The sequence below is a fragment of the Bufo gargarizans genome, chromosome 3 (assembly GCF_014858855.1).
Source record: "Bufo gargarizans isolate SCDJY-AF-19 chromosome 3, ASM1485885v1, whole genome shotgun sequence".
Classification (NCBI taxonomy): Eukaryota; Metazoa; Chordata; class Amphibia; order Anura; family Bufonidae; genus Bufo; species Bufo gargarizans.
The window spans coordinates 268,466,098-268,488,509 of NC_058082.1; the positions used below are offsets into that span (position 1 = coordinate 268,466,098).

General features: G+C 42.9%; 1 protein-coding gene across 3 annotated transcripts in view; it reads left to right on the forward strand.

Annotated features, from left to right (window-relative positions):
* Positions 1 to 20,114, forward strand: part of GALNT17 (polypeptide N-acetylgalactosaminyltransferase 17) — a 564,215-nt gene extending 544,101 nt beyond the window's left edge. For all 3 annotated transcript variants that reach the window (XM_044286562.1, XM_044286561.1, XM_044286563.1), the window contains 2 exons: positions 16,513 to 16,680; positions 17,867 to 20,114. In XM_044286562.1, the coding sequence (XP_044142497.1) occupies positions 16,513 to 16,680; positions 17,867 to 17,995 (297 nt within the window). In that variant the 3' untranslated portion in view covers positions 17,996 to 20,114. The remainder of the gene's footprint in view (positions 1 to 16,512; positions 16,681 to 17,866) is intronic.
* The last annotated feature ends 2,298 nt before the right edge of the window (positions 20,115 to 22,412 follow it).

The following is a 22,412-nucleotide window of genomic DNA, read 5'->3' on the forward strand; positions in this document are numbered from 1 at the left end:
ACTATGATTTATTGGGAGCAAAAATATATATACAGTACTGACAATCCCTTTTCCCACAGTCTGAACTGGTACGGCAGGTACATCGATGATTTGCTCATAATATGGAGCGACGATGTACCTGCTGTACAACAGTTCATTCAGTATCTACAAAAATAATCCTTATAATCTCAAATTCACATATAATCAGGATTCTAGTGAGATAAACTTTCTGGACTTAAAACTTACAGGTATCCCAGATAAAATTATCCAAACTAAAACATACAGAAAGGAGATTGCAGGCAAGACTATTTTACGGGCAGATAGTCATCACTCATATCAGACCATCAAATCCATCCCAGTGGGAGAGTTTATACGGGCCAGGAGAAACTGTAACACAATAGAAGCTTTAAAGGGGAATGCCATATAATATGCGAGCGCCTTTCAAAAAGAAAATACCCAGATTGGATGATTTCAAGAGGCCTCCAAATAGCAAAAAATAAAACCAGAGAATCTCTCTTGTTTAACAGCAACAAAAGATATAAAAACTTAAAGGAGGATATAATGAAAGATAAGAACAAGACAGTACAACCAACTTTGGTACTAACCTACAGCCGACAATATAATATAATCCAAGATATAATTAAAAAATACCTTCCGGTGTTGTATGAAGACAATATATTGAATACAGTACTTAAAGGAGGCTGCAGGATAGTACCTAAGAGACCTCCAACAATAGGCAATTCCCTGTCCCCTTCCATGTTTGTACAAGAAAACAATATACAAACTGATACATGGCTGACATATAAAGGGTTCACACGCTGCGGTAGTCAGCGATGCCGCACATGCAATTATGTGCAAAACACAAAGACGTTTTCCAACACAGATCACACACAGACTTATAATATCAAGTCTTACATTAACTGCAATACGAGAGCAGTAGTTTATGCGATCAGGTGTGAACAATGTGATAAAATGTATATAGGATGTACTATAAGAAAATTCAAAAATAGAATTCTAGAACATTTAAATTATATAGACAATCCCTCCTATACTAATATATCAAATGTGGCAAAACATTTTATTGAAAAACACAACCGCAGCCCCAAATACTTTAAAACATATGCCATTGAAAACGTAAAAACCTCTACCAGAGGAGGAGATATAAAACACCAGGTAAATTTAAGAGAGGCCTTTTGGATATTTAAACTAGAGACTAGATATCCTAAGGGTCTAAATATGAGAAAGGAAATTATGCACTTTTATTAGGGACATTTTTCCTAGTGTTGGTATATACATACAGAGGCCTGTAGACATCAGAGCCTCGGTATGTATGGTATATTACTAAGTCCAATATAATATCAAGCAGCCATATGCTCAAAGTCAAGTTTGAAACTAACGCAGCTTTCTTGTGAACAAGCACCTATCTTATGCAGTGTACTCGAAGGCTGGGTTTTTCTTGATTTTATTTTGAACTTTCTTTTGCCCCTATTGAGGGTCTGAATATGAGAAGGAAAATTATGCATTCTTATTAGGGATATTTTCCCATTGCTAGTATATATATATACAGATGCCTGCAGACATGAGAGCCTCAGTATGAATAGTTTATTACCAAGTTTAATATAATATCAAGCAGTCATATGCTCTAAGCCATTTTCGAAACTAATGCAACTTCCATGTGAACAAGCACCTATCATATGCAGTGAACTTGAAAGCAGAGTTTTCTTGATTTTTTGTCCTTATTGTTTTATCTGCCTGTTATCTAACTTTTTGTATTGTATTGTATTTTGTATGTATAGAATCATGTCTCTTTTTTAACATTGAACTAATTTCTTGAAGTCAGATATTCGATTGGAAAGAATCTGATGTCTCAGGTGATAGGTATTAGAGAAAAATGCTGTGCAAAGGGGAAGATCTACATCCACCTTTTTACTCCCCTCCCCCACGCCTCACATGTTGAGAAATGGGAGTGAGTTTAGCGCTAACTATGTACACTCCTACCTCTACTTATACCTGAAGACATCAGACGCACATTACTGTTACGAATAAGAACTTTTCGAAACGCGTCAACAGCCTACACCAGAGAGTATGTGAGTCCTGTATTGTCTTTGCACTATTGCTCAATAAAGAAGGAGAAATTGACACTTCAAAGAGTGAGTGCTGGAGCCTGAAATTTCTTATTTTGTCGCTACACCTGAAAAAGGAGGTTGAAAAAACCGAGGCACCGAGCACGCGGATACATCCTTACCGCAAAAGCAGTGAGCTGGTATCTTCGCGTTTCATTGGTTTCGCTTACCTGCCATCTCCTTATGCTGTATGTGTTCCCCTCTCCTTGCAGCCTGGCCTCAGATAGAGACTCCTGTTCCTCCATTTCTGGGATGAACAGGCCGTCTCTTCCCTGCTCCTTGATGAGGGATTACCAGGGCGACTTAGGGTCTCTAGGAATCCTGAGCATGAGTCGTCCTACAATCGGGGTCTGCTCATATGGTGAGGAGTCAGGGAGAGGATTAGGGACGCTGCAGGAGGTGACCTGCTCCTTTATTACTCCTTTTGGCCAGGCTGATTCCTTTTATCCTTTGACACCGCACGGTGGAGGGTTTCCCCCACTCCCCACCGTGACAGTATGACCACAAAGGCTCTTAGTGTGGAGCATTCGGAAGAGGGCCCAGCATGTGTCGCCTGCCGTTTTTTTGGGCGCACATGCTTATCCTCCGGAGGGAGGGTGAAAGGTGAGATGCTGTTAACAGTGCGGTTCCCTGTGACTGTTCGTTGCAGTAGGTGTGAACCGTCACTTGTGTTTGTGTTTCTCCTCGTCCATTTCTCAGTAGTTCAGGTGCTTGTGTTGTGTGCTGGATACATTCCTTTGGTGTACTGGCTGTGTGCTGGTTGGGGATGCATGCTGGCAGCGACCTGGTGTGAACAGTGTCTGAGGTGGACGCAGCGTTCAGTGCGGTTTCTCTGGGCGGTTTAGTGACTGGTGCCCTGGTTCCTGTGTGTTGCTCCAGAGGCTGGCGGCAGTCTTAGGCCCCTTTCACATGGGCGAGTTTTCCGTGCGGGTGCGTTGAACGTATTGCACCCGCACTGAATCCTGACCCATTCATTTCTATGGCGCTGTGCACATGAGCGGTGATTTTCACGCATCACTTGTGCGTTGAGTTAAAATCGCAGCATGCTCTATATTGTGCGATTTTTCCCGTGACGCAGGCCCATAGAAGTGAATGGGGTGCGTGAAAATCGCATAGCATCCGCAAGCAAGTGCTGATGCGGTGCGATTTTCACGCATGGTTGCTAGGTGACAGTCTATTCACTGTATTATTTTCCCTTATAACATGGTTATAAGGGAAAATAATAGCATTCTGAATACAGAATGCATAGTAAAACAGCGCTGGAGGGGTTAAAAAAAATAAAAATTATTTAACTCACATTAGTCCACTTGATCGCGAAGCCCGGCATCTCCTTGTATCTCCTTTGTTGACTAGGACCTGTGGTGAGCATTAAATAGAGGTAAAGGACCTTTGATGACGTCACTCCGGTCGTCACATGGTACGTCACATGATCTTTTACCATGGTGATTCACCATGGTAAAAGACCATGTGATGACCGGAGTGACGTCATCAAAGGTCCTTTACCTCTATTTAATGCTCACCACAGGTCCTAGTCAACAAAAGAGACACAAGGAGAGATGCTGGGCTCCGCGATCAAGTGGACTAAGGTGAGTTCAATTATTTTTTATTTTTTTAACCCCTCCAGCGCTGTTTTACTATGCATTCTGTATTCAGAATGCTATTATTTTCCCTTATAACCATGGTATAAGGGAAAATAATACAATCTACAGAACACCAATCCCAGACCCGAACTTCTTGTCATGGTCTTACCTTCGTTTGACATGTGCTGGCGGCCATCTTGGTTTCTGGGTTTCTTGTAGCCTCCCACCCTGCGGCTTCTCCTTCCCACTGGGAGGAGCTGGATGCCTAGCTCATATATATAGAAGGTCTGTGGCTTCAGTTCCTTGCTTGGTCCTCCTGTGTTCACATGCTTCTAAGACTGCTGCTGCTTCTGGTTCCTGATCCTGGCCTCGTCTGACTACCCCGTTGGTTCCTGATCCTGGCTTCGTCTGACTACCCCGTTGGTTCCTGATCCTGGCTTTGTCTGACTACCCCGTTGGTTCCTGATCCTGGCTTCGTCTGACCACCCTCCTGGTTCCTGACCTCTGTCTACGCAAGACCCTGCTTCGGTTTAGCCATCCGTTTGGACTTTTGCTACGGCTTGATTTCCAATAAAGCCTTCTTATTTCCACTCATCTCTGTTGTACGTCTGGTTCATGGTTCCATGACATTAGGACCAAGCCATGAATTCTGACGGTACAGGGCCATCCTCGCTACCTACGCTGGTTGCCAGACTTGATCAGCAGGATCACCTGTTGGGTCGGTTCGCTGTGGCGTTGCAAACCCTGCTTGAACGCACGGCTCATTTCGCTTCCGTTGCCGATGGGTCGGTTGTCGCTCCTGGGGCCGCTCCTACTGCCGCCCCGGTTGTTGCGCCAGAGTCTACCCCGACACCTGTTGCTGCGCCTGCGGTGTCTCGGGGTATGACCGGTTCTGCCCCCCTTCCACAGCGCTTTGGGGGAGAGCCAACTCAGTGCCGAGGTTTCCTTAACCAGGTGGGCATTTATTTCGAGTTGCTGCCACATGCCTTTCCTACTGAGAGATCAAAGGTGGGCTTCTTGATCTCGCTGCTCTCGGACAAGGCCTTGGCCTGGGCCAGCCCTTTATGGGAGAACAACAATCCGGTGGTTGCCGAGTTTTCCGGTTTTGTTGCTTCTCTTCGGAAGGTATTCGATGTGCCGGCTCGTGCTGCCTCTGCTGCGAAGCTCCTTATGTCCATCAGACAGGGTTCACGATCCGTAGCTGAATACGCCATTGAGATTCGTACCCTGGCAGCAGAGGTGGGCTGGAATAATGAGGCTCTGGTCGCTGCTTTCTCTCATGGTCTCTCGGATGCCTTGAAGGATGAGGTTGCAGCTAAGGACCTACCAGTGGAGCTCGAGTCTCTTATTTCTTTCCTGATTTTGATTGACACCAGACTCAGGGAGAGACCTTCCTTTAAGGAGAGCCTGCGGAGGTCTCCTAACAGATTGGCGCCTACGTTTGCTGTCCCACCCGTGCCTCCCTCTCCTCCCACGCCTCCTGGGGATGACTTGTCTGGGGGTGAACCCATGCAGCGGGGGTTTGCTCGCCTGTGTGAGGGGGAGAGGGCACTCCGGAGACGCGAGGGCCGATGCATGTACTGTGGTCTCGGTGGGCATTTTCGGTTGGCATGTCCAAACCGTCCGGTAGAACGCTCGCACCTGAGGTCCTGTCGGGGGCAGATCTTGGGTGGAGTCTCCTCGTCCCCGGTTTCCCGTGTTGACAAACCACTGATCACGGTTGTCCTCTCCTGGGTCGGGGGCTCGGTGACGACCCAGGCGTTGGTGGACTTTGGTGCTGGTGGTTTGTTCATTGATGGAGTGTTCGTTGCCGCCAGTTCCATTCCTCTGCAGCCTCGAGGTTCCCCACTGGCTCTTGAGGCGATAGATGGCAGACCCCTTCTGCCGCCACACGTGACTCATGAGACCCTTCCAGTGGGGATAGCCATTGGTGCCGTTCACAGAGAGTCGGTCTGTCTCCAGGTTACTTCGTCTCCACACTACTCGGTGGTCTTGGGGTACCCCTGGCTCCAGAAGCATAATCCGACTTTCGATTGGAGATCGGTCGAGATCCTCTCGTAGTCACCGCAGTGTGGGGTTAGTTGCATCCATGGGCCTGTCAAGTTGCTGTGTACTTCCTCGGACTCTCTGTTGCCTCCTGAATACGAAGAGTACCGGGATGTATTCGATAAGGTGCGCGCGGTTGCCCTACCTCCGCACCGCCCATACGATTGTGCCATAGAGTTACAATCCGGTGCCGTTCCTCCTCGTGGCAAAGTCTATCCACTGTCGGTAGCGGAGAATGAGGCCATGGAGGAGTACGTGAGGGAGGCGCTTTCACGCGGACACATTCGCAAATCCTCGTCCCCGGCAGGGGCTGGATTTTTCTTTGTGAAAAAGAAGGGCGGTGAGTTGAGGCCTTGCATCGATTACAGGGGTCTCAATCGCATCACGATCAAGAACGCTTACCCGATACCCTTGATTTCCGAGCTGTTCGATCGCCTCAAAGGGGCCACGGTCTTTACCAAACTCGACCTGAGGGCGGCATATAACCTGATAAGGATCAAGGCGGGCGACCGGTCATTATGAATCCTTGGTTATGCCCTTTGGGTTGTGCAATGCGCCCGCAGTCTTCCAGGAATTCATCAACGATGTTTTCCGTGACCTGTTGCAGCAGTGTGTGGTGGTCTATTTGGATGACATCTTGGTATATTCTGAATCCATGGAGGCCCACATTATGGATGTCAGACGAGTGTTGCAACGGTTACGAGAGAACAGGCTGTTCGGTAAGCTTGAGAAATGCGAATTTCACCGATCCCAGGTAACCTTCTTAGGTTACATCATTTCCGCTGAGGGGTTCTCCATGGATCCTGAGAAGGTTTCGGCTGTCTTACAGTGGCCCCAGCCCAGTGGTCTCCGTGCCCTGCAGCGCTTTTTGGGCTTCGCCAATTATTATCGGAAGTTCATCAGGGACTTTTCCATGCTAGCCAAGCCTCTCACGGATCTGACCAGGAAGGGCAGTAATTTCCAGGTCTGGCCGCTCAAGGCCATCCGAGCTTTTGAGGCTCTAAAGTCCGCCTTTGTGTCGGCTCCGATTCTGTCACATCCCAACCCTGGGTTGCCCTTTGTCCTCGAGGTGGACGCGTCTGAGACGGGAGTAGGCGCCCTTCTGTCTCAGCGTAGAACACCAGAGGGTCCTCTGCTTCCCTGTGGGTTTTACTCCCGGAAACTGTCTTCCGCGGAGTGCAACTATCAGATTGGTGACAGGGAGTTATTGGCCATCGTGCAGGCCCTTAAAGAATGGAGGCACTTGCTCGAGGGCTCGGTGGTTCCGGTTCTCATCCTGACGGACCACAAGAATCTGACCTACCTTTCTGAGGCCAAGAGATTGACACCACGTCAGGCCAGATGGGCTCTGTTCTTGTCACGTTTTAATTACGTGGTCTCCTACCTACCCGGTTCCAAGAACATCAGAGCGGATGCCTTATCACGGCAGTACTCCGAGCTGTCCGGGGAGGAGTCGATTCCGACTTCGGTCATACCTCCGAATCAGATCCTGGCCGCCATTCGCACCAGCCTGACCTCTCCCCTGGGTGAGCAGATTTTGGCGGCTCAATCTGGTGCTCCCTCTGGGAGACCCAACGGCAGGTGTTTTGTGCCTGAGGAGTTGCGCACTCGGTTGTTGCGAACCTACCATAACTCCAAGGCCGCGGGGCATCCTGGATAGAACCAGCTGTCCTGGGCTGTTTCACGTCTGTTCTGGTGGCCTTCTCTACGTTCCGACATCGCCGCATATGTAGCGGCATGCTCCGTTTGTGCCCAGAGTAAGTCCCCTCGGCACCTTCCGTTGGGCCTTTTGCAACCCATAGCCACCGGGGAGCGCCCATGGTCACACCTGGGGATAGATTTCATTGTGGACCTCCCTGCATCCCGAGGCCATACGGTCATTCTCATGATTGTGGACCGGTTTTCCAAAATGTGCCACTGTGTTCCTCTCAAGAAGTTACCCTCTGCACAAGAGTTGGCCACGATTTTCGCCAGGGAGGTCTTCCGGTTGCACGGTTTGCCCAAGGAGATTGTGTCGGATCGGGGGAGTCAGTTTGTGTCCAGGTTCTGGCGCGCCTTTTGCTCCCAGTTGGGGATTCATCTCTCTTTCTCCTCGGCCTACCACCCTCAGTCCAATGGGGCCGCAGAACGATCTAATCAGGCCTTGGAGCAATTCCTTCGTTGCTATGTCTCCGATCACCAAGACAATTGGGTTGACCTCCTGCCTTGGGCTGAGTTTGCCAGGAACACGGCGGTGAACTCTTCCTCTGGGACGTCTCCCTTCATGGCCAATTATGGGTTCTAACCTGCCGTGTTACCGGAGGTATTCTCTCCCCAGGATACTCCGGCTGTGGAGGATCACCTTTCCGTCCTACGTGCTTCTTGGGTACAGATCCAGAGGTCCCTTGAGGTCTCTGCGCAGCGCCAGAGACTCCAGGCTGATCGCAGACGAGCGCCCGCTCCTTCCTACCAGGTCGGAGACCGTGTATGGTTGTCCACCCGCAACCTCAACCTTCGAGTGCCCACTCCCAAGCTGGCGCCTCGCTTTGTTGGTCCCTTCCGAGTGCTTCGCAGGGTAAACCCGGTAGCCTATGCCCTTGCGCTTCCTCCTGGCATGCGGATCTCCAACGTGTTTCATGTCTCCCTGTTGAAGCCGTTGGTGTGTAATCGTTTCACTTCCTCGGTTCCTCGGCCCCGTCCGGTCCAAGTGGGCAATCATGAGGAATATGAGGTGAGCAATATCCTGGACTCACGCCTGGTCCGCGGTCGGTTGCAGTTTTTGGTCCATTGGCGTGGTTATGGTCCAGAGGAGCGTTCCTGGGTTCCCTCCGCAGATGTCCATGCTCCTGCTTTGCTCCGAGCCTTCCACGCACGCTTCCCTCAGAAACCGTTCCTTACTCCGCGGAGGAGGGGCCCTTGAGGGGGAGGTACTGTCATGGTCTTACCTTCGTTTGACATGTGCTGGCGGCCATCTTGGTTTCTGGGTTTCTTGTAGCCTCCCACCCTGCGGCTTCTCCTTCCCACTGGGAGGAGCTGGATGCCTAGCTCATATATATAGAAGGTCTGTGGCTTCAGTTCCTTGCTTGGTCCTCCTGTGTTCACATGCTTCTAAGACTGCTGCTGCTTCTGGTTCCTGATCCTGGCCTCGTCTGACTACCCCGTTGGTTCCTGATCCTGGCTTCGTCTGACTACCCCGTTGGTTCCTGATCCTGGCTTCGTCTGACTACCCCGTTGGTTCCTGATCCTGGCTTCGTCTGACTACCCCGTTGGTTCCTGATCCTGGCTTCGTCTGACCACCCTCCTGGTTCCTGACCTCTGTCTACGCAAGACCCTGCTTCGGTTTAGCCATCCGTTTGGACTTTTGCTACGGCTTGATTTCCAATAAAGCCTTCTTATTTCCACTCATCTCTGTTGTACGTCTGGTTCATGGTTCCATGACACTTCTGTGAAGAAGTTAGGGTTTGGGTACCAAACATGCGCGATTTTTCTCACGCGAGTGCAAAACGCATTACAATGTTTAGCTACTCGCACGGAAAAATCGCGCATTTTCCCGCAACGCACCCGCCTCTTATCCAGGCAAAAAAACTGACGCCCGTGTGAAAGAGGCCTTAGAGAGACATTCTTGATCTAACGCTGAATTATCTTACTTTCCCTTGTCCATGTCTCATTGGTTTTGTCTCTTGTGTTGTGTGCTGGCTGCATTCCTTTAGTGTACTGGCGGTGTGCTGGTTGGGAATGCTTTCTGGCAGCGACCTTGTGTGAACTGGGTCTGAGGTGGACACAGTGTTCAGTGCGGTCTGGCTGGCTGCCTGGTTTCTAGGTGGTTCCGGGGGCTTGCAGCAGTCTTTTAGAGACTTGCTTGCACTGACGCTGATCCTGTTACTTTCCCCTACCCCCTCGCCCTGTTGTTTTTTGGGTGTTCTGTTTAGTTACGCTTTTTTAGTTGGGGGGGCTTTGAGGGGTGAGAGTAAACTGGTTTCCCCCACTCCCCACCGTGACATCATGTTATTACATGCCACTAGCTCTTCTGCTCCTCATCTGAAAAGGGAAACGTGGGATACAACAAGAACATAATGTGGGCTCTTCTTTAAGGAATACACCACAATGAGGAAACACTTTGACCATTGAAAATTACTAGTAAACCCACTATTTGTGAATTTTGTAAAATATGTAATTTAGAAAATGAATATAAAAAAGTGACCTAAATAAACCTGATTGAGCTTGGTATGTGTTTGCAACTTATAATTTTTAATTCAGTATTTTACTTGCAGATATTACACTTTCAGGACTGCAGAAAACTAAACAGACCACATCTAGATTTTCTATAAAATAAAGCTGCACACTGATCTGACAGTGTTACAAACGTTTTAGATAATATTTTTATAAAATTCTGACTCATTTTCTCTATTGTTGCAAAGATCTTGCATATTCCTGCATGTTTATTTATTTAATGCTAGTCAAAAGCTCAAATGTTACCCTATCTGGTACACAACTTTATGTCACATTTTAGTTGGGTCACTCTAATACTTTCTGGCAAACTTCTGACATGATTTGATATGGTTTTCTTTCAGGCTATGGGCACCTTTTAAAAAAAAAAAAAAAAAAAAGCCTAATGTATGTATTCTATGAAATGAAAATATCTATCTATAATTGGTTTCTACTAAAAATCTATCATTTTTTTTAAAATCTGTAGCTTGCCTATTTCTTGCAAGCTGCTCTATTTCTTTCTGTGCAAAATCCTTCAGGGAAGCCTTTGACAGGTTACACTGCAGGCTATCTCCGCTCTTCTTCTGAAAGCACATTTGATATCAATTCTGTATATGATCAATGATTAAATGGCTCACATGGCAGTGCAGGGGAAGATCATCTACAGCAGCTCACAGCACAGTATAGAGGGAAGATAATCTACAGCAGCTCACAGCCAGCTGACAGCATATCATAGAGGGAAGATCATATGCAGCAGCTTACATCCAGCTCACAGTACAGTGCAGGGAAAGATCTTTTACAGCGGCTAACAACCAGCGACAGAACAGTGTAGAGAGATGATCTGCAGCAGCTCACACTACTATATAGGGAGATGATCGTCTTCAATAGCGCTCAGCCAACTGACAGCACATTGTAAGGGAATTTTGCCATCTACAGCACTCGTATCACAGTGCATGGAGAATATCATCTAATAGAGATGTAGCAGTGTGCGTCTGTGGTTATGCAACAGACCCTAAAAGAGGAAAAGGAATGGGGTGAGTCTAGTTGAAGCTGTGCGCATTAAAAACCTACTGCATTAGCTATGTGCATTAACAGCCTAGGGTTGTTTCACATTTGCATTATGCATATCAGGCAGGCTGTTCCGGCCGGGAACAGCCTGAAAAATCTGTGAATACTGAGCACTACTGTGCGCTGCTAGATATCGTCTGGCCCCCTTCACTATAATGGGAACTGGCTGAGATCTGGCTGCAACCCGACAAATATGCTGAGGGGCGGCTGGATAAATACCGCTGCGTGTTTCAGTTTTTGTCCGGCTGCTTCTCGGCATGTTAGCTGGGGTAGTAAAGGGGCCGGACAGTATCTAGGCAGTGCACAGTAGCGCCTGGTATTCACGGATCAGGCAGACTGTTCCTGGCTGGAACAACATGCCGGATATGTTTTAGCACAGATGTGAAACACATCTAAGAAGATAATATGTGATCAGTTTAGGAAATACCCTGAGTTACTGTATATGGAGAAGAGGTTACAAATCAGATATTAGGATTGCTGAATGCAAAAGAGAAGAACCTCAATGCAGAACCAAAATCATTGGATACATATGATTTGTTGATCATTCATTATAACACTTTATGGGGCAAGGTGACAAAACAATTGGTTGTTTTAGCACAGTTTTTAAATTTTATTTTTACAGCGTTCACCTGAGGTGTTTGGTCAAGTGACATTTTTATAGAGCAGATTGTTACGGACGTGGCGATACCTAATATGTATACTTTTTCTTATTTATTTAAGTTTTACACAATAATAACATTTTAAAAAAAAATATATGTTTTTTTTATTATGTAGGGGCTCATTTTTTGTGGGACGAGGTGACGGTTTTATTGGTACCATTTTGTGGGAGATATGCCTTTTTGTTCACTTGGTGTTGCACTTTTTGTGATGTAAGGTGACAAAAATGGCTTTTTTTGACAGTTATTATTATTTTTTTTTTATGGTGTTTATCGTACTGGGTCGATCATGTGATATATTTATATAGCCGACCGTCACGGACGCGGCAATACCAAAAATGTCAAATTTAATTTTTTCTATTTTTTTTTTTTCCTTACTTGGGGATTTTTTTTTTTTTTACATGTGAAACTTTTTTATTTTTCTTATTTTTTTAACACTTTATTTTTTTTATTTTATTTTACACTTTTCGTCCCCTATAAGGTCATACAAGACCTCTGGGGTACATTTACTTCACTTTTTTTTTCACTGTTGATTTCTCCTGTAACTGGGGCTGATATAGTAGCCCCAGTTACAGGAGAAATACACCCCCCCAGAGAGGCTGTACAGCGCAATACAGTGCTGTACAGCCTCAGTGCAGGGCCGATCGAGGTCTCTGAATACACAGCTCTCGGTGAGCGCTGTGTTTGCAGCGATCCAGAAGGCAGGGACACCTTGGCACTGTCCCTGCCTTCTCTCTGGGTTGCCCTGCTGTCACTGACAGCGGGCAACCCGAACAGCAGCTGCAGTTTCTGAATGGACGTTCAGAAATAGAGAACCACCTCCCGGACGTTTATAGTCTATGGGCAGACAGGAGTTGGTTAAAATAGGTGCTCATGAATGCACAATATAGCCTTTACGTAATGTACTCTATATAATATTTTGCCTTATCAACTTTGTTGCCTCTGCTCTAAACTACAAACAACATTTAGCGCTATATCTAATTTCAGAGTTTTTTTTCTGGCAAGGTAAAAGAAGAAGATTAAATAATATAATGATTTTCTTTATTACTATCATAAAGGGTCATCAACTGGTCAAAATGAATCATACTGCTCTTGAATGTTATGAGGTACATTTGATTATGATATGCTTGTCTGGAAGAGCTAAAACATGCAAAGATATGAAATATAAGACATTTTATTAAACTGATTTATATATGATCTTGTAAATAATTAAATTATAATGAAGACTTTCACTTGGGGAACACTTCACAGTGAAGAATAAATCAGTTTGGAAACTATTGGTTTATTTTTCCTACACTGTTGGGATGTGGAATTAATGCTCCAAACAATGGCACTAACTAAAACATGCTTACATCTATTAAAGTTTTAAAAGTGTCAGCACGGTCTAATGCTGACCATAAACATAAGAGAAAAGTTGGCCATAAATGCAGATTTTGGTGGGATTAGTGCCCCTACGCCCCACCAACGGCAGATTTGAAAGGAAAAGAAGGGAAGCAGAAGCCTGAAAGTCAGAATGACATATATTACCTTAAAGGGGTTGTGTCACTTCATCAAATAGCAGTAGAGGAAGTTAATACAAGGCACTTACTAATGTATTGTTATTATCCATATTGCTTCCTTCATTGACTGGATTAAAATTAGCTTGGCTCCATGGTTACGACCACGCTGCAATCCATCAGTGGTGGTCATGCTTGCACACTGTAGAAAAAAATCACTGGCCTATTAGGTGCCTGGGTCCGTGGGAGCATACATAGGCTACAGATTTTTCCTATAGTGTGCAAACCCTACCCCAATGATGGATTGCAGTGTGGATGTAACCATGGAAACAAGCAGTGTATAATGTGATGGAAATATGAATCCAGCCAGCAAAGGAAGCAATATGGATAATAACAATACATTAGTAAGTGGCTTGTATTAACTTTCTCTACACAATAAATTCTATTTTCTGAAGTGAGACAACCTCTTTAACTGCTGATAACATAATAGTTGCATGATTACCACTTTTATTCTAGAGAAAAAAAGATGCCATACATATAACTATTTAGCCCTCAAATCATATCTAAAGTGATTTTTATTATGCAAAAAAAGTCAAGTGTGTGTTATGTGAGCACACCAACAAAATGTCCAAAGCCTTAAACTGTAAATGAACCAACAATACAGATAAAAACAATTAAAACATGTAATACAGTACTTACAGTACATTGCAGGAAAAGGCCAGACTAAGCCTATAAATCCTCACCCCCACCCACCCTCCCCCACCCCCATTATGGAAGCGCTTCATTAGTCCCGGAGGACCAGGAAGCGGCAAAGGCTCTGTAGTCACCGCTTCCTGGTCCTCGGCTGTCTGCTGTGACCTCACGCTGTGCGTGCCAGTTCACAGCACAGCCGACAGTAGGAGGAAGAGGATTGCGATGTAGGTGAGGAGAGGTGGTGTCCAGGAGCAGGAGAGGTAAGTGTGTTTTTTATTTTATAAAACATGAGGCACTATGGGGATGCTGGGGGATGTAATCTAAGGCACTATGGGGCTGCTAGGGGGGCAATATAAGGCACTATGTGCACTATGAGGCTGCTGGGGGGTAATATAAGGCACTATGGGGAAGTTGGGGGGTACTATGAGGCACTATGTGCACCATGAGGCTGCTGGGGGGGTAATATGAGACACTAGGCAGTATGGGTCTGCTGGGGGGTAATATGAGGCACTATGCGCACCATGAGGCTGCTGGGGGGGTAATCTGAGTCACTATGGGGCTGCTGGGGGTAATCTGAGGCAATATGGGGCTGCTGGGGGATGATTTTGGGCAATATGGGACTACTGGGGGATGATTTGAGGCAATGGGGGCTAAAATCAAAGGTAATGGGGCTGATATGAGAGGCAATGGGGGCTGATATGAGGCATGGGACTCTTATCTGAGGTCTGATTGGGGGTCTGTTCTGAGGTCTTGTTGGGGTCTTATTAACATTGGGGGTCTGATTGGGGCTGTAAGCTGAGGTCTGATTAACATTGGGGGTGTGACCTTATGTCTAATAAAAAATATTTTTTCTTATTGTCCTCCTCTAAAATCTAGGTGCGTCTTATGGGCCGTTGAGTCTTACAGGAAGCATGAAAAAGCATGAAAAAGTCCATTACGTGTAAAATAAAATACCAAAGAATCACAAATAGTTCAGCAAGAATAGATGCACAAAGCCCAATGTTAAATGCTGGCTAGAGGAAGACATAAAAGGAGATTCCGGGCTCTGTGCTGCAGATCAGTATATTCTAATTGCAAATTTTTATCGCGAATATCGGCACTTCGAGAATTCGCAAAGATTTAGAAAATCGTGCTATATCTTCGTAATCGTTAATATTCTAGATTTTTTGTCCTCTACTACTGCTTCTTGCTTGTGGGCCAATAACAAGGCTGTAATATCTTTGTCTGAGCTTAGCAACATCCCTAGCAACCAATAGCAAAGTTGCCTACCCCCTACTATATGGAAAGCCTAGCAGCCATTTTCTGCTGTTTTTTGCAGTTCTGAGAGAGAGAGAGAGAGCAGTGTCATTGCTGTGCTCTGTGCTTTGCATCTGGATCTCTATTTAATTACATTAGATAGTTAGTTAGCTCTTATATACAATACAGATAGTTAGTGGTAGATAGTCAGTGTAGGTTAGATAGTGATATAGTGCAGCTGATAGGTTCCAGTGCAGGGTGTTAGGTAATGTGATAGGAATTACTGTGCTATTATAGGGATTAGTGTCTTTGTCTTTGAAAAAAAAAATGTAATTTGCTGTCTGTTTTTCTGAATCCCTATTGTATTAGATTTTTGAGCAAAGATGTACCTGTCTAGTGAAGTAACGGTATGGTATGGGATGCAAAGCTGGTTCGCCTCCCCGTGAACCAGCTCCTCCTGATTAACAGGGCACAAACTCTAATCTATAGACTGTGTGTGTGGTATATAGTGTGTGGCAGGAAAATGGATGTGCAATGTGCATGTGAGAGATATTTTTCTGCTGTCTATACATACATGCTACAGACATAGTGCTGTGATGTCACAGCAATACTTAGTGCACCAATCAGTAATATCTACTAAGACCTGATAAAATGTGAAGTTGCATGTTTTGCGCCAAAAAATATGCGCATCATTAGTGCCGAATTGGTGCGAATATATTGGGGCAGTCTATCTGCATATAAACCTATTCTGCCATACTGATATACAATGGCACTGTACATTAGCTATGTATTACATGGAACCCTACAAAGACTAAAGTGTCTAGTAAAAACTTCTAACTTACTTTGCTAACTTTTATGTCTTGGACGATTTTTTAATGGGACTGTCTCAACTTTGAAAGATATCCTCTTTCCACAGGATAAGTATCGGATTGTCGGTGGTCCCAATTATTATGAGGATAGGTGTCAAGCCACTTCATTCACCATCTGTGTGACTGACAGAGATAGTTGAGATCTATCAGTCCACCAGTCCAATAGTCCTTGAATAGAGCAATAGTACATAGGGAACATGAAACTCCTATTCTCATGATCAGCAAGGATCCCAGTGACATTACTTATCCTGTGGATCAATTATGAGTTTCTAAATTGGGAAATCCTTTCAGGAGTAAAGAAAAAATAAATAAAAGCTTTAAAAATAGGTTTATATATGGTAGTAAGCATAAAACTAAATACTTTCAAAATTGTACAAATCAGTCATTCTGGACATAGCTAATTAACATTAGCCATTTACTTGTATTCAGATTCTTATGGGCAACTACTATAATTAGTTTCTGCCCCGTATTAGAAGTTGGTATGGAGCAATTTTCTGGAGTTCTTTTGAATTTCTACAGCATGAATCACACATATATTTTCTTCCTGCAATAGTAATGCTAATTCTCTCCTATGTTCACAGCTTGGGAGATATACAAAAGAAGGCTACCTCCATCTGGGTACTCTAGGGAGCACAATCCTTTTGCCTGATACTCGTTGTTTAGTGGATAATAAAAAAAGTAAATTTCCTCAACTTATGGATTGTGATAAGGTGAAAAGCACACTTCATAAGCGCTGGAGCTTTATACAGGTAACTATTAGTCAATGACAGAGACATCTTACAACTTATTTGAGTTTCATAATTTCTTAATATATTGCTTGCTTATTTATTGTATTTAAGAAATGGTAAATCTTGTACAGTTTTTGCATTTTAATCCTCCAGTACAAATGTGTCTCAGAATATTTTTAATCAATACATCACTTATGTTGCTGTTCAGACACATACGTTATAAGTTACTTAACAACAGCTATCAATGAAAACAGCAATTTTATTAAAATGAAGTTGACTTTATATGTCTTGATGATTTGTCAGCAAAGTCATTCACAGTTGCCCTTATCAATCATGACCATTATCTGTGGGTGACCTAAAACTCAAGGATTATGGCCACAACAAATATTTAAAGTGTTGCCCATTCATTTAACACTTTATGAAAACTAAGAATGCTATAAAATACTAAAAAATTATTATCAGTCCTCAGCCACTCCCATTTAAATGCCTCCCCTTCCACTCTCTATTTCCTACTCTTTCTCAACACCTTGTGGGTGCATCACCCTACATCCCCACAGATCAGCTGCTCCGTAAAGCCTCAGGCGCTGGAATTAGCACAGAAAAGACAGTGCCTTTCAAAGTACAGTGGTTGTGTTGGATTACTGCAGTTCAGTTTCCATTCACTTCAATGAGAGCTAAGTTCCAGTAACCCAGTATTACCCTTACAGTTTGAAAGGAAAAGTGCTTCCTTCTTCATTCAAGTTCTAGTTCCAGCAGTGTAGGCTGCAGGGAACAGCTGATCAGTGAGGGAACAGAATGTCGGACCCTCACCGATCCCGAGGATAGGTCATCAATGTCATGAGCCTGAAAAACCACTTTGATAAAGTGAAAAGAAATACATTACAAAATTGCAGCTATCTTTATAAATGATTATTTTAAAGGATGTTGATGCAAACTGAAAACCTCTTTAAATATTAATCCAACAATATTTTACCAATATCTCTTGTTTCTAATTGACCATTTAGCCATGATCTTTTAGTATGGCCAAGTCCACTATGAAAGTACGCAAGCCTAAACATTGGGAAAACCATAAGATGAAAGAAGTTTATTTTCAAAGTCTAGAAAGGCTATTCTTTGTATACTCCCAGATATTGCATAGGCATATGATTTCTCTTTTTTAAATTATTTATATGTACAGTGTTTTTTTTTATATATTTGTTTTTTTCAGAATGGAGCAATAATGAATAAAGGTACGGGACGCTGCCTAGAAGTTGAAAATAGAGGCAATGCAGGAGTTGATTTGATTCTTCGGAGCTGTACGGGACAACGATGGACTATTAAAAACTTCATCAAATAGCAACAGGAAACAGAGAGATCTGTAATTTGGAAATATTATAGACTTGATCTCTTTCTTTAAGAGGTATTCCTACAGAATCAACTCTTGGAGTTATTTCATGACTTCTGATGTGGAGCGGGTCAGAAGTTTTTCCTTCAGGATTTACTTTAAATGCAACCATTGAATTTATTCTTTGGGATTAAAATGATCCAGTACCAAATTATCCATTTTGCATGCTTGATTGTTAGTTTAATGAATTCAAAGCTCTGTGACCTAACATTTATGAAATTCTCTGGATATATCAGCACAAAGAAAATGATACAGAAGAAACAGGCTGTCTTTTATTCACCATTCTTTTAAATAAAGATGATTTGAACTTCTGAGAACACACGTCTTACCACTTAATGCAGTAATCCACGGACACTGGAGCCACATGTGGTTCTGGTGCCTTCTGCATAGGGATCCTTAGCTACTGGCAGCTGCAAACGGTATTGTGCACTAGTTGCAATGTGGCTGTCGAAGCATTGCTAGAGCTTACCAACCACTTCTCTGACTGGTACCACTGTGGTAAGAACCATATTGCTTGTTCATGTAGCCAGCAAGATTTATCAAATGAGTACCAGTGCAGAATTTCCTCACATGCGTGCAAAGCTGGTCATGTACTTTAGTTTGCTGTCAGCTATTATCCCCATTTCCTAATACACATACATATTTGGCTTGGTTGAACATGCATGTGTTCTCCGTGGGGAGAGGGGACTAAGCTCCTAGAGGTGATTTTCACTGCTTACTCCTGTCTTGATACTGAGAACATACACACACAATCTGCCAAGTCCAGTGTGCACGTGTATGGAGAAATCTAACATGCCAACCTTTCTTACCCAGAATATCTGCTGTCAGGAGAGAGTTGGCATGCATAAACATGGTTGACTGGTCCTGGCAAAATTGCCAATTTCAGCCAATATTTACCATTATTTTTATTATTAAATTATTTATTTATTTTTAAGTACCATACATTCCAGGATGCTGTACATATGTAAAGGAATTGCAAACATAATATAATGCAAAAAGAAGTGCAATATATATGAAATGAGTGAAGGACAAAGAGAGGATCCTGACCAAGAGGTCTTTAAATCATCTAATATGTCTAGTCACCCTTAGGCAGGGAATAAAAAAGCTTGCTAGAATAGTAAAGCAGAATACTGGTGAGTATGTTAGTACTAGGTCAAGCCAGTTATGTGCTCACCTATTATTAAGAAAACTTTACACTCGTGATGATAGTATCCCACCTTGCTGCTGCTCTTAAAGGGGGTGGTGTAATGCATACCAATTTTAATAAACCAGAACGATTTAAGAATCTGTAGTGTATTCCAACAGAAGATACTGTATAGCACCATCAAAGGAGATTATCACCAGAGCAGAAAGATATTTCCAAAGTTTGACTTTAACTTCTAGTATGTCCAAAGTACTCCAGAGAGGGTAATCACCTAATTTACTTCAATACCCAATGAGTATCCTCTCTATAGACCCAGTTATATACAGTACTTAATAGACATTTTTCCTTTAAAAAATTAACCCAACACCATATGTCGTGTTGTAAAGTGGTTCATGACTTAAAAAAATTTGTATTATTCAACTGTTTGTTTGTAATCAATTGTTACAAAATGACTGAAGACCACAAAAAAATGTCAGGACTAACATTAAAAACAGGCATTATTTATGGTTCCACCATTCTCTTGTCTTAGATAAACTATATAATCCCAGTTTAGTCTAAAAGACAATTTAACCAAAGGTATTAGAATTTGAAATTGGGACTTGACCTATTTACATGTGGCTCAGAGCTATAGTGATATAAGATGAACCTGTAGCATCTACACTGTAATATAAAATGTTACTATTTCAAAATTGCTGCTGAATAATAAAAACAACAGAGCAGGTATACAAAATAATAAATATGTAGTGTGTGCTTTGCAGGTAGTAAGCATTTAACATTATACGGATGTGGTCATGTCAAATATTAATTGGCTAAAATAGCATCTAAACAAGAACATTGCAAACTAGGAGCTTACTATTGTAAATTAAGAAGAATATATAATTGGTTCGGAGATCCAGTACTATATAATCTACAAGTTTGCTATGCATGTTTTTATTTGTTTTATAAACATGTCATGCGTAAATGTATTGATTTTAATGGAACTGGAACAAAACTGCTCACAAATAAAGAAAAAAACTTGCTCAATATCTCAACGATATATGCTATGTATGAATGCAAGACAATGAAAGCGTTACTAATTTTGGCTTTAATGGAAATCAACCTTATTGATATATCTGGGCACATTGATGCCATTGGAGAATACTGTATGTACAATTCATTATACATACATCCATACCATCTTGTAATTATCTGAAAACTTTTCTATCATGTGGACTAGCAATAAAAGAAAATACCCTTCATCACTGTTATTCAAATCACCTAACAATAAAATGATTAACATAAGTATTGAGCCCGAATATTCGAAAAGCAAATTTTTATCTCGAATATCGCCACTTCGAGAATTTGCGAATATTAGAATATAGTGCTATATATTTGTTTTTTGAATATTCAGCATTTTTTCCATCCGAACACATGTCTCCCTGCTTCTTGCTGGTGGGCTAATGAGTCATTGGCCCACAAGCAACTAAAGCAGGGAGGAATCACGACTTCAGATGGAAAAAATTGACGTATGTTCTGAAAAACAAATATGTAACACTATATTCTATATAGTGCTATATATTTGTTTTTTAGAATATTCATCATTTTTTTCCATCTGAAGTGAACACTGTAAAAAAAAAAAAAAAAAAAGAATGTAGAATATAACAAATATTAAAATTTGCGAATATTCGACTAATATTCTACAAAATATTTGCGAAATATCACGAATTTGAATATGACCCATGCCGCTCATCACTATTCTCAACTTCTGTTCTGCAAAAAAAATGGAATGAACAGATTGGATCCTCACTAGGTAATGCCATTGCTGGATATCTTAAAGGGGTTATGCCATGATTGGTGTAAAAATGAAAAAACAAAAAACATGATCTCTTTACAAACCAACTCTGTTCCTCACATGGATGCTCCAATTATTGTTCCAAATGCTTTGCTAGATTTACTGCATTGCTGGCAGCTCAGGAGACATGTATTTTCTGCTGCAATTCTCTCATTGTAAATGTCACAGCATATGCAACTGGTGACAGTTTAGGGATAGAACTAAGTGTGTACGACCATCTCAGCAAGGTGGATGGAGAAATAAGGAAAACCCTTTAAAGGGCATCTGTCAGCAAGGATAACCCAATTAAACCATCTACAATGCCTGGTAGAGTTTACCCTGCTGATTAGAAACATATCTCTCTTCCTCAAATCAATTTCTGTGAAAAATTTTACAATTTACAAAATATGCAAAATATGCAAATGAAGCCTTTAGTGCACTGAAGGTGGGCCCTAGCCACTTGTACCTTACCTCCTCCATTCTGCTACTCAGGTGAAGAGGGGAGTATCCAGAGTGCCTGAACATGCTGAAATTTGCACTTTGAATAAGAATTACTGTACTACTTAAAACCTTTTTAGCTATTGACAGATAAATGGTTGATGAATCCAGCCTGCGGCAGACAAACAATTGTAAAAGGACAATGTCACTTACAGAATTTGTAACATTACAAGCAATCTAGGTGAAGAAGTGGTATATAATGACACTCCAGTCATTTAATCATAACGGCCCTGGTGGTCTAGGGCAGAGAACGAGTTGACTTCCTGTGCAGAGGTTAAGATGATCTACTGAAGGCTGCATTACTCCTTCCTCTTTATCCTCTTGTGGTTGTAGACTGCTCAGACATACACACACACACATATATTGTATCTCCAACTGTCAGCAAATAAAAGGGCAGTGCAGACAATCATAAAGGCACTATGCTTTGCTGAAGTGGATGCTGCGGTATCAGTGTAATCTAGGAGACAGTGGGCAGGTAAGGCATGGTGCTATAAAGAGAATAGACAGAGAAGCTACCCTGCGTTCAGAGTAGATATCTCCCCCCCCCCCCCCCCCCGAGTCTCTGTGCAGCTGAAGAGCCTTCATAGGCTACAAGATCCTCTATGAATCCAGACCCCTAAGATAAAACCACATTAAATCCATGTTAATATATGATGAGTGCAAACATTTATATAGATATTTTATGACCCTTATTATAAGACATATCATTAATTTATTAGATTATTCAAAACTTTATATGCAAATGTTTATAAATGGTAGAGATTTGAACTTATCTACAGTGTTTCAAAGGAAAGAGTACCCTGCCACATCTAATATTCTGCTCTTCCTAACACAAGTCTGTGTGACCTTTCCAAAAATCCAGGTCTGTAAAGGACAGGTTGAGGGTTCTTCTATACTCTGGTCATTATAATGAAAGT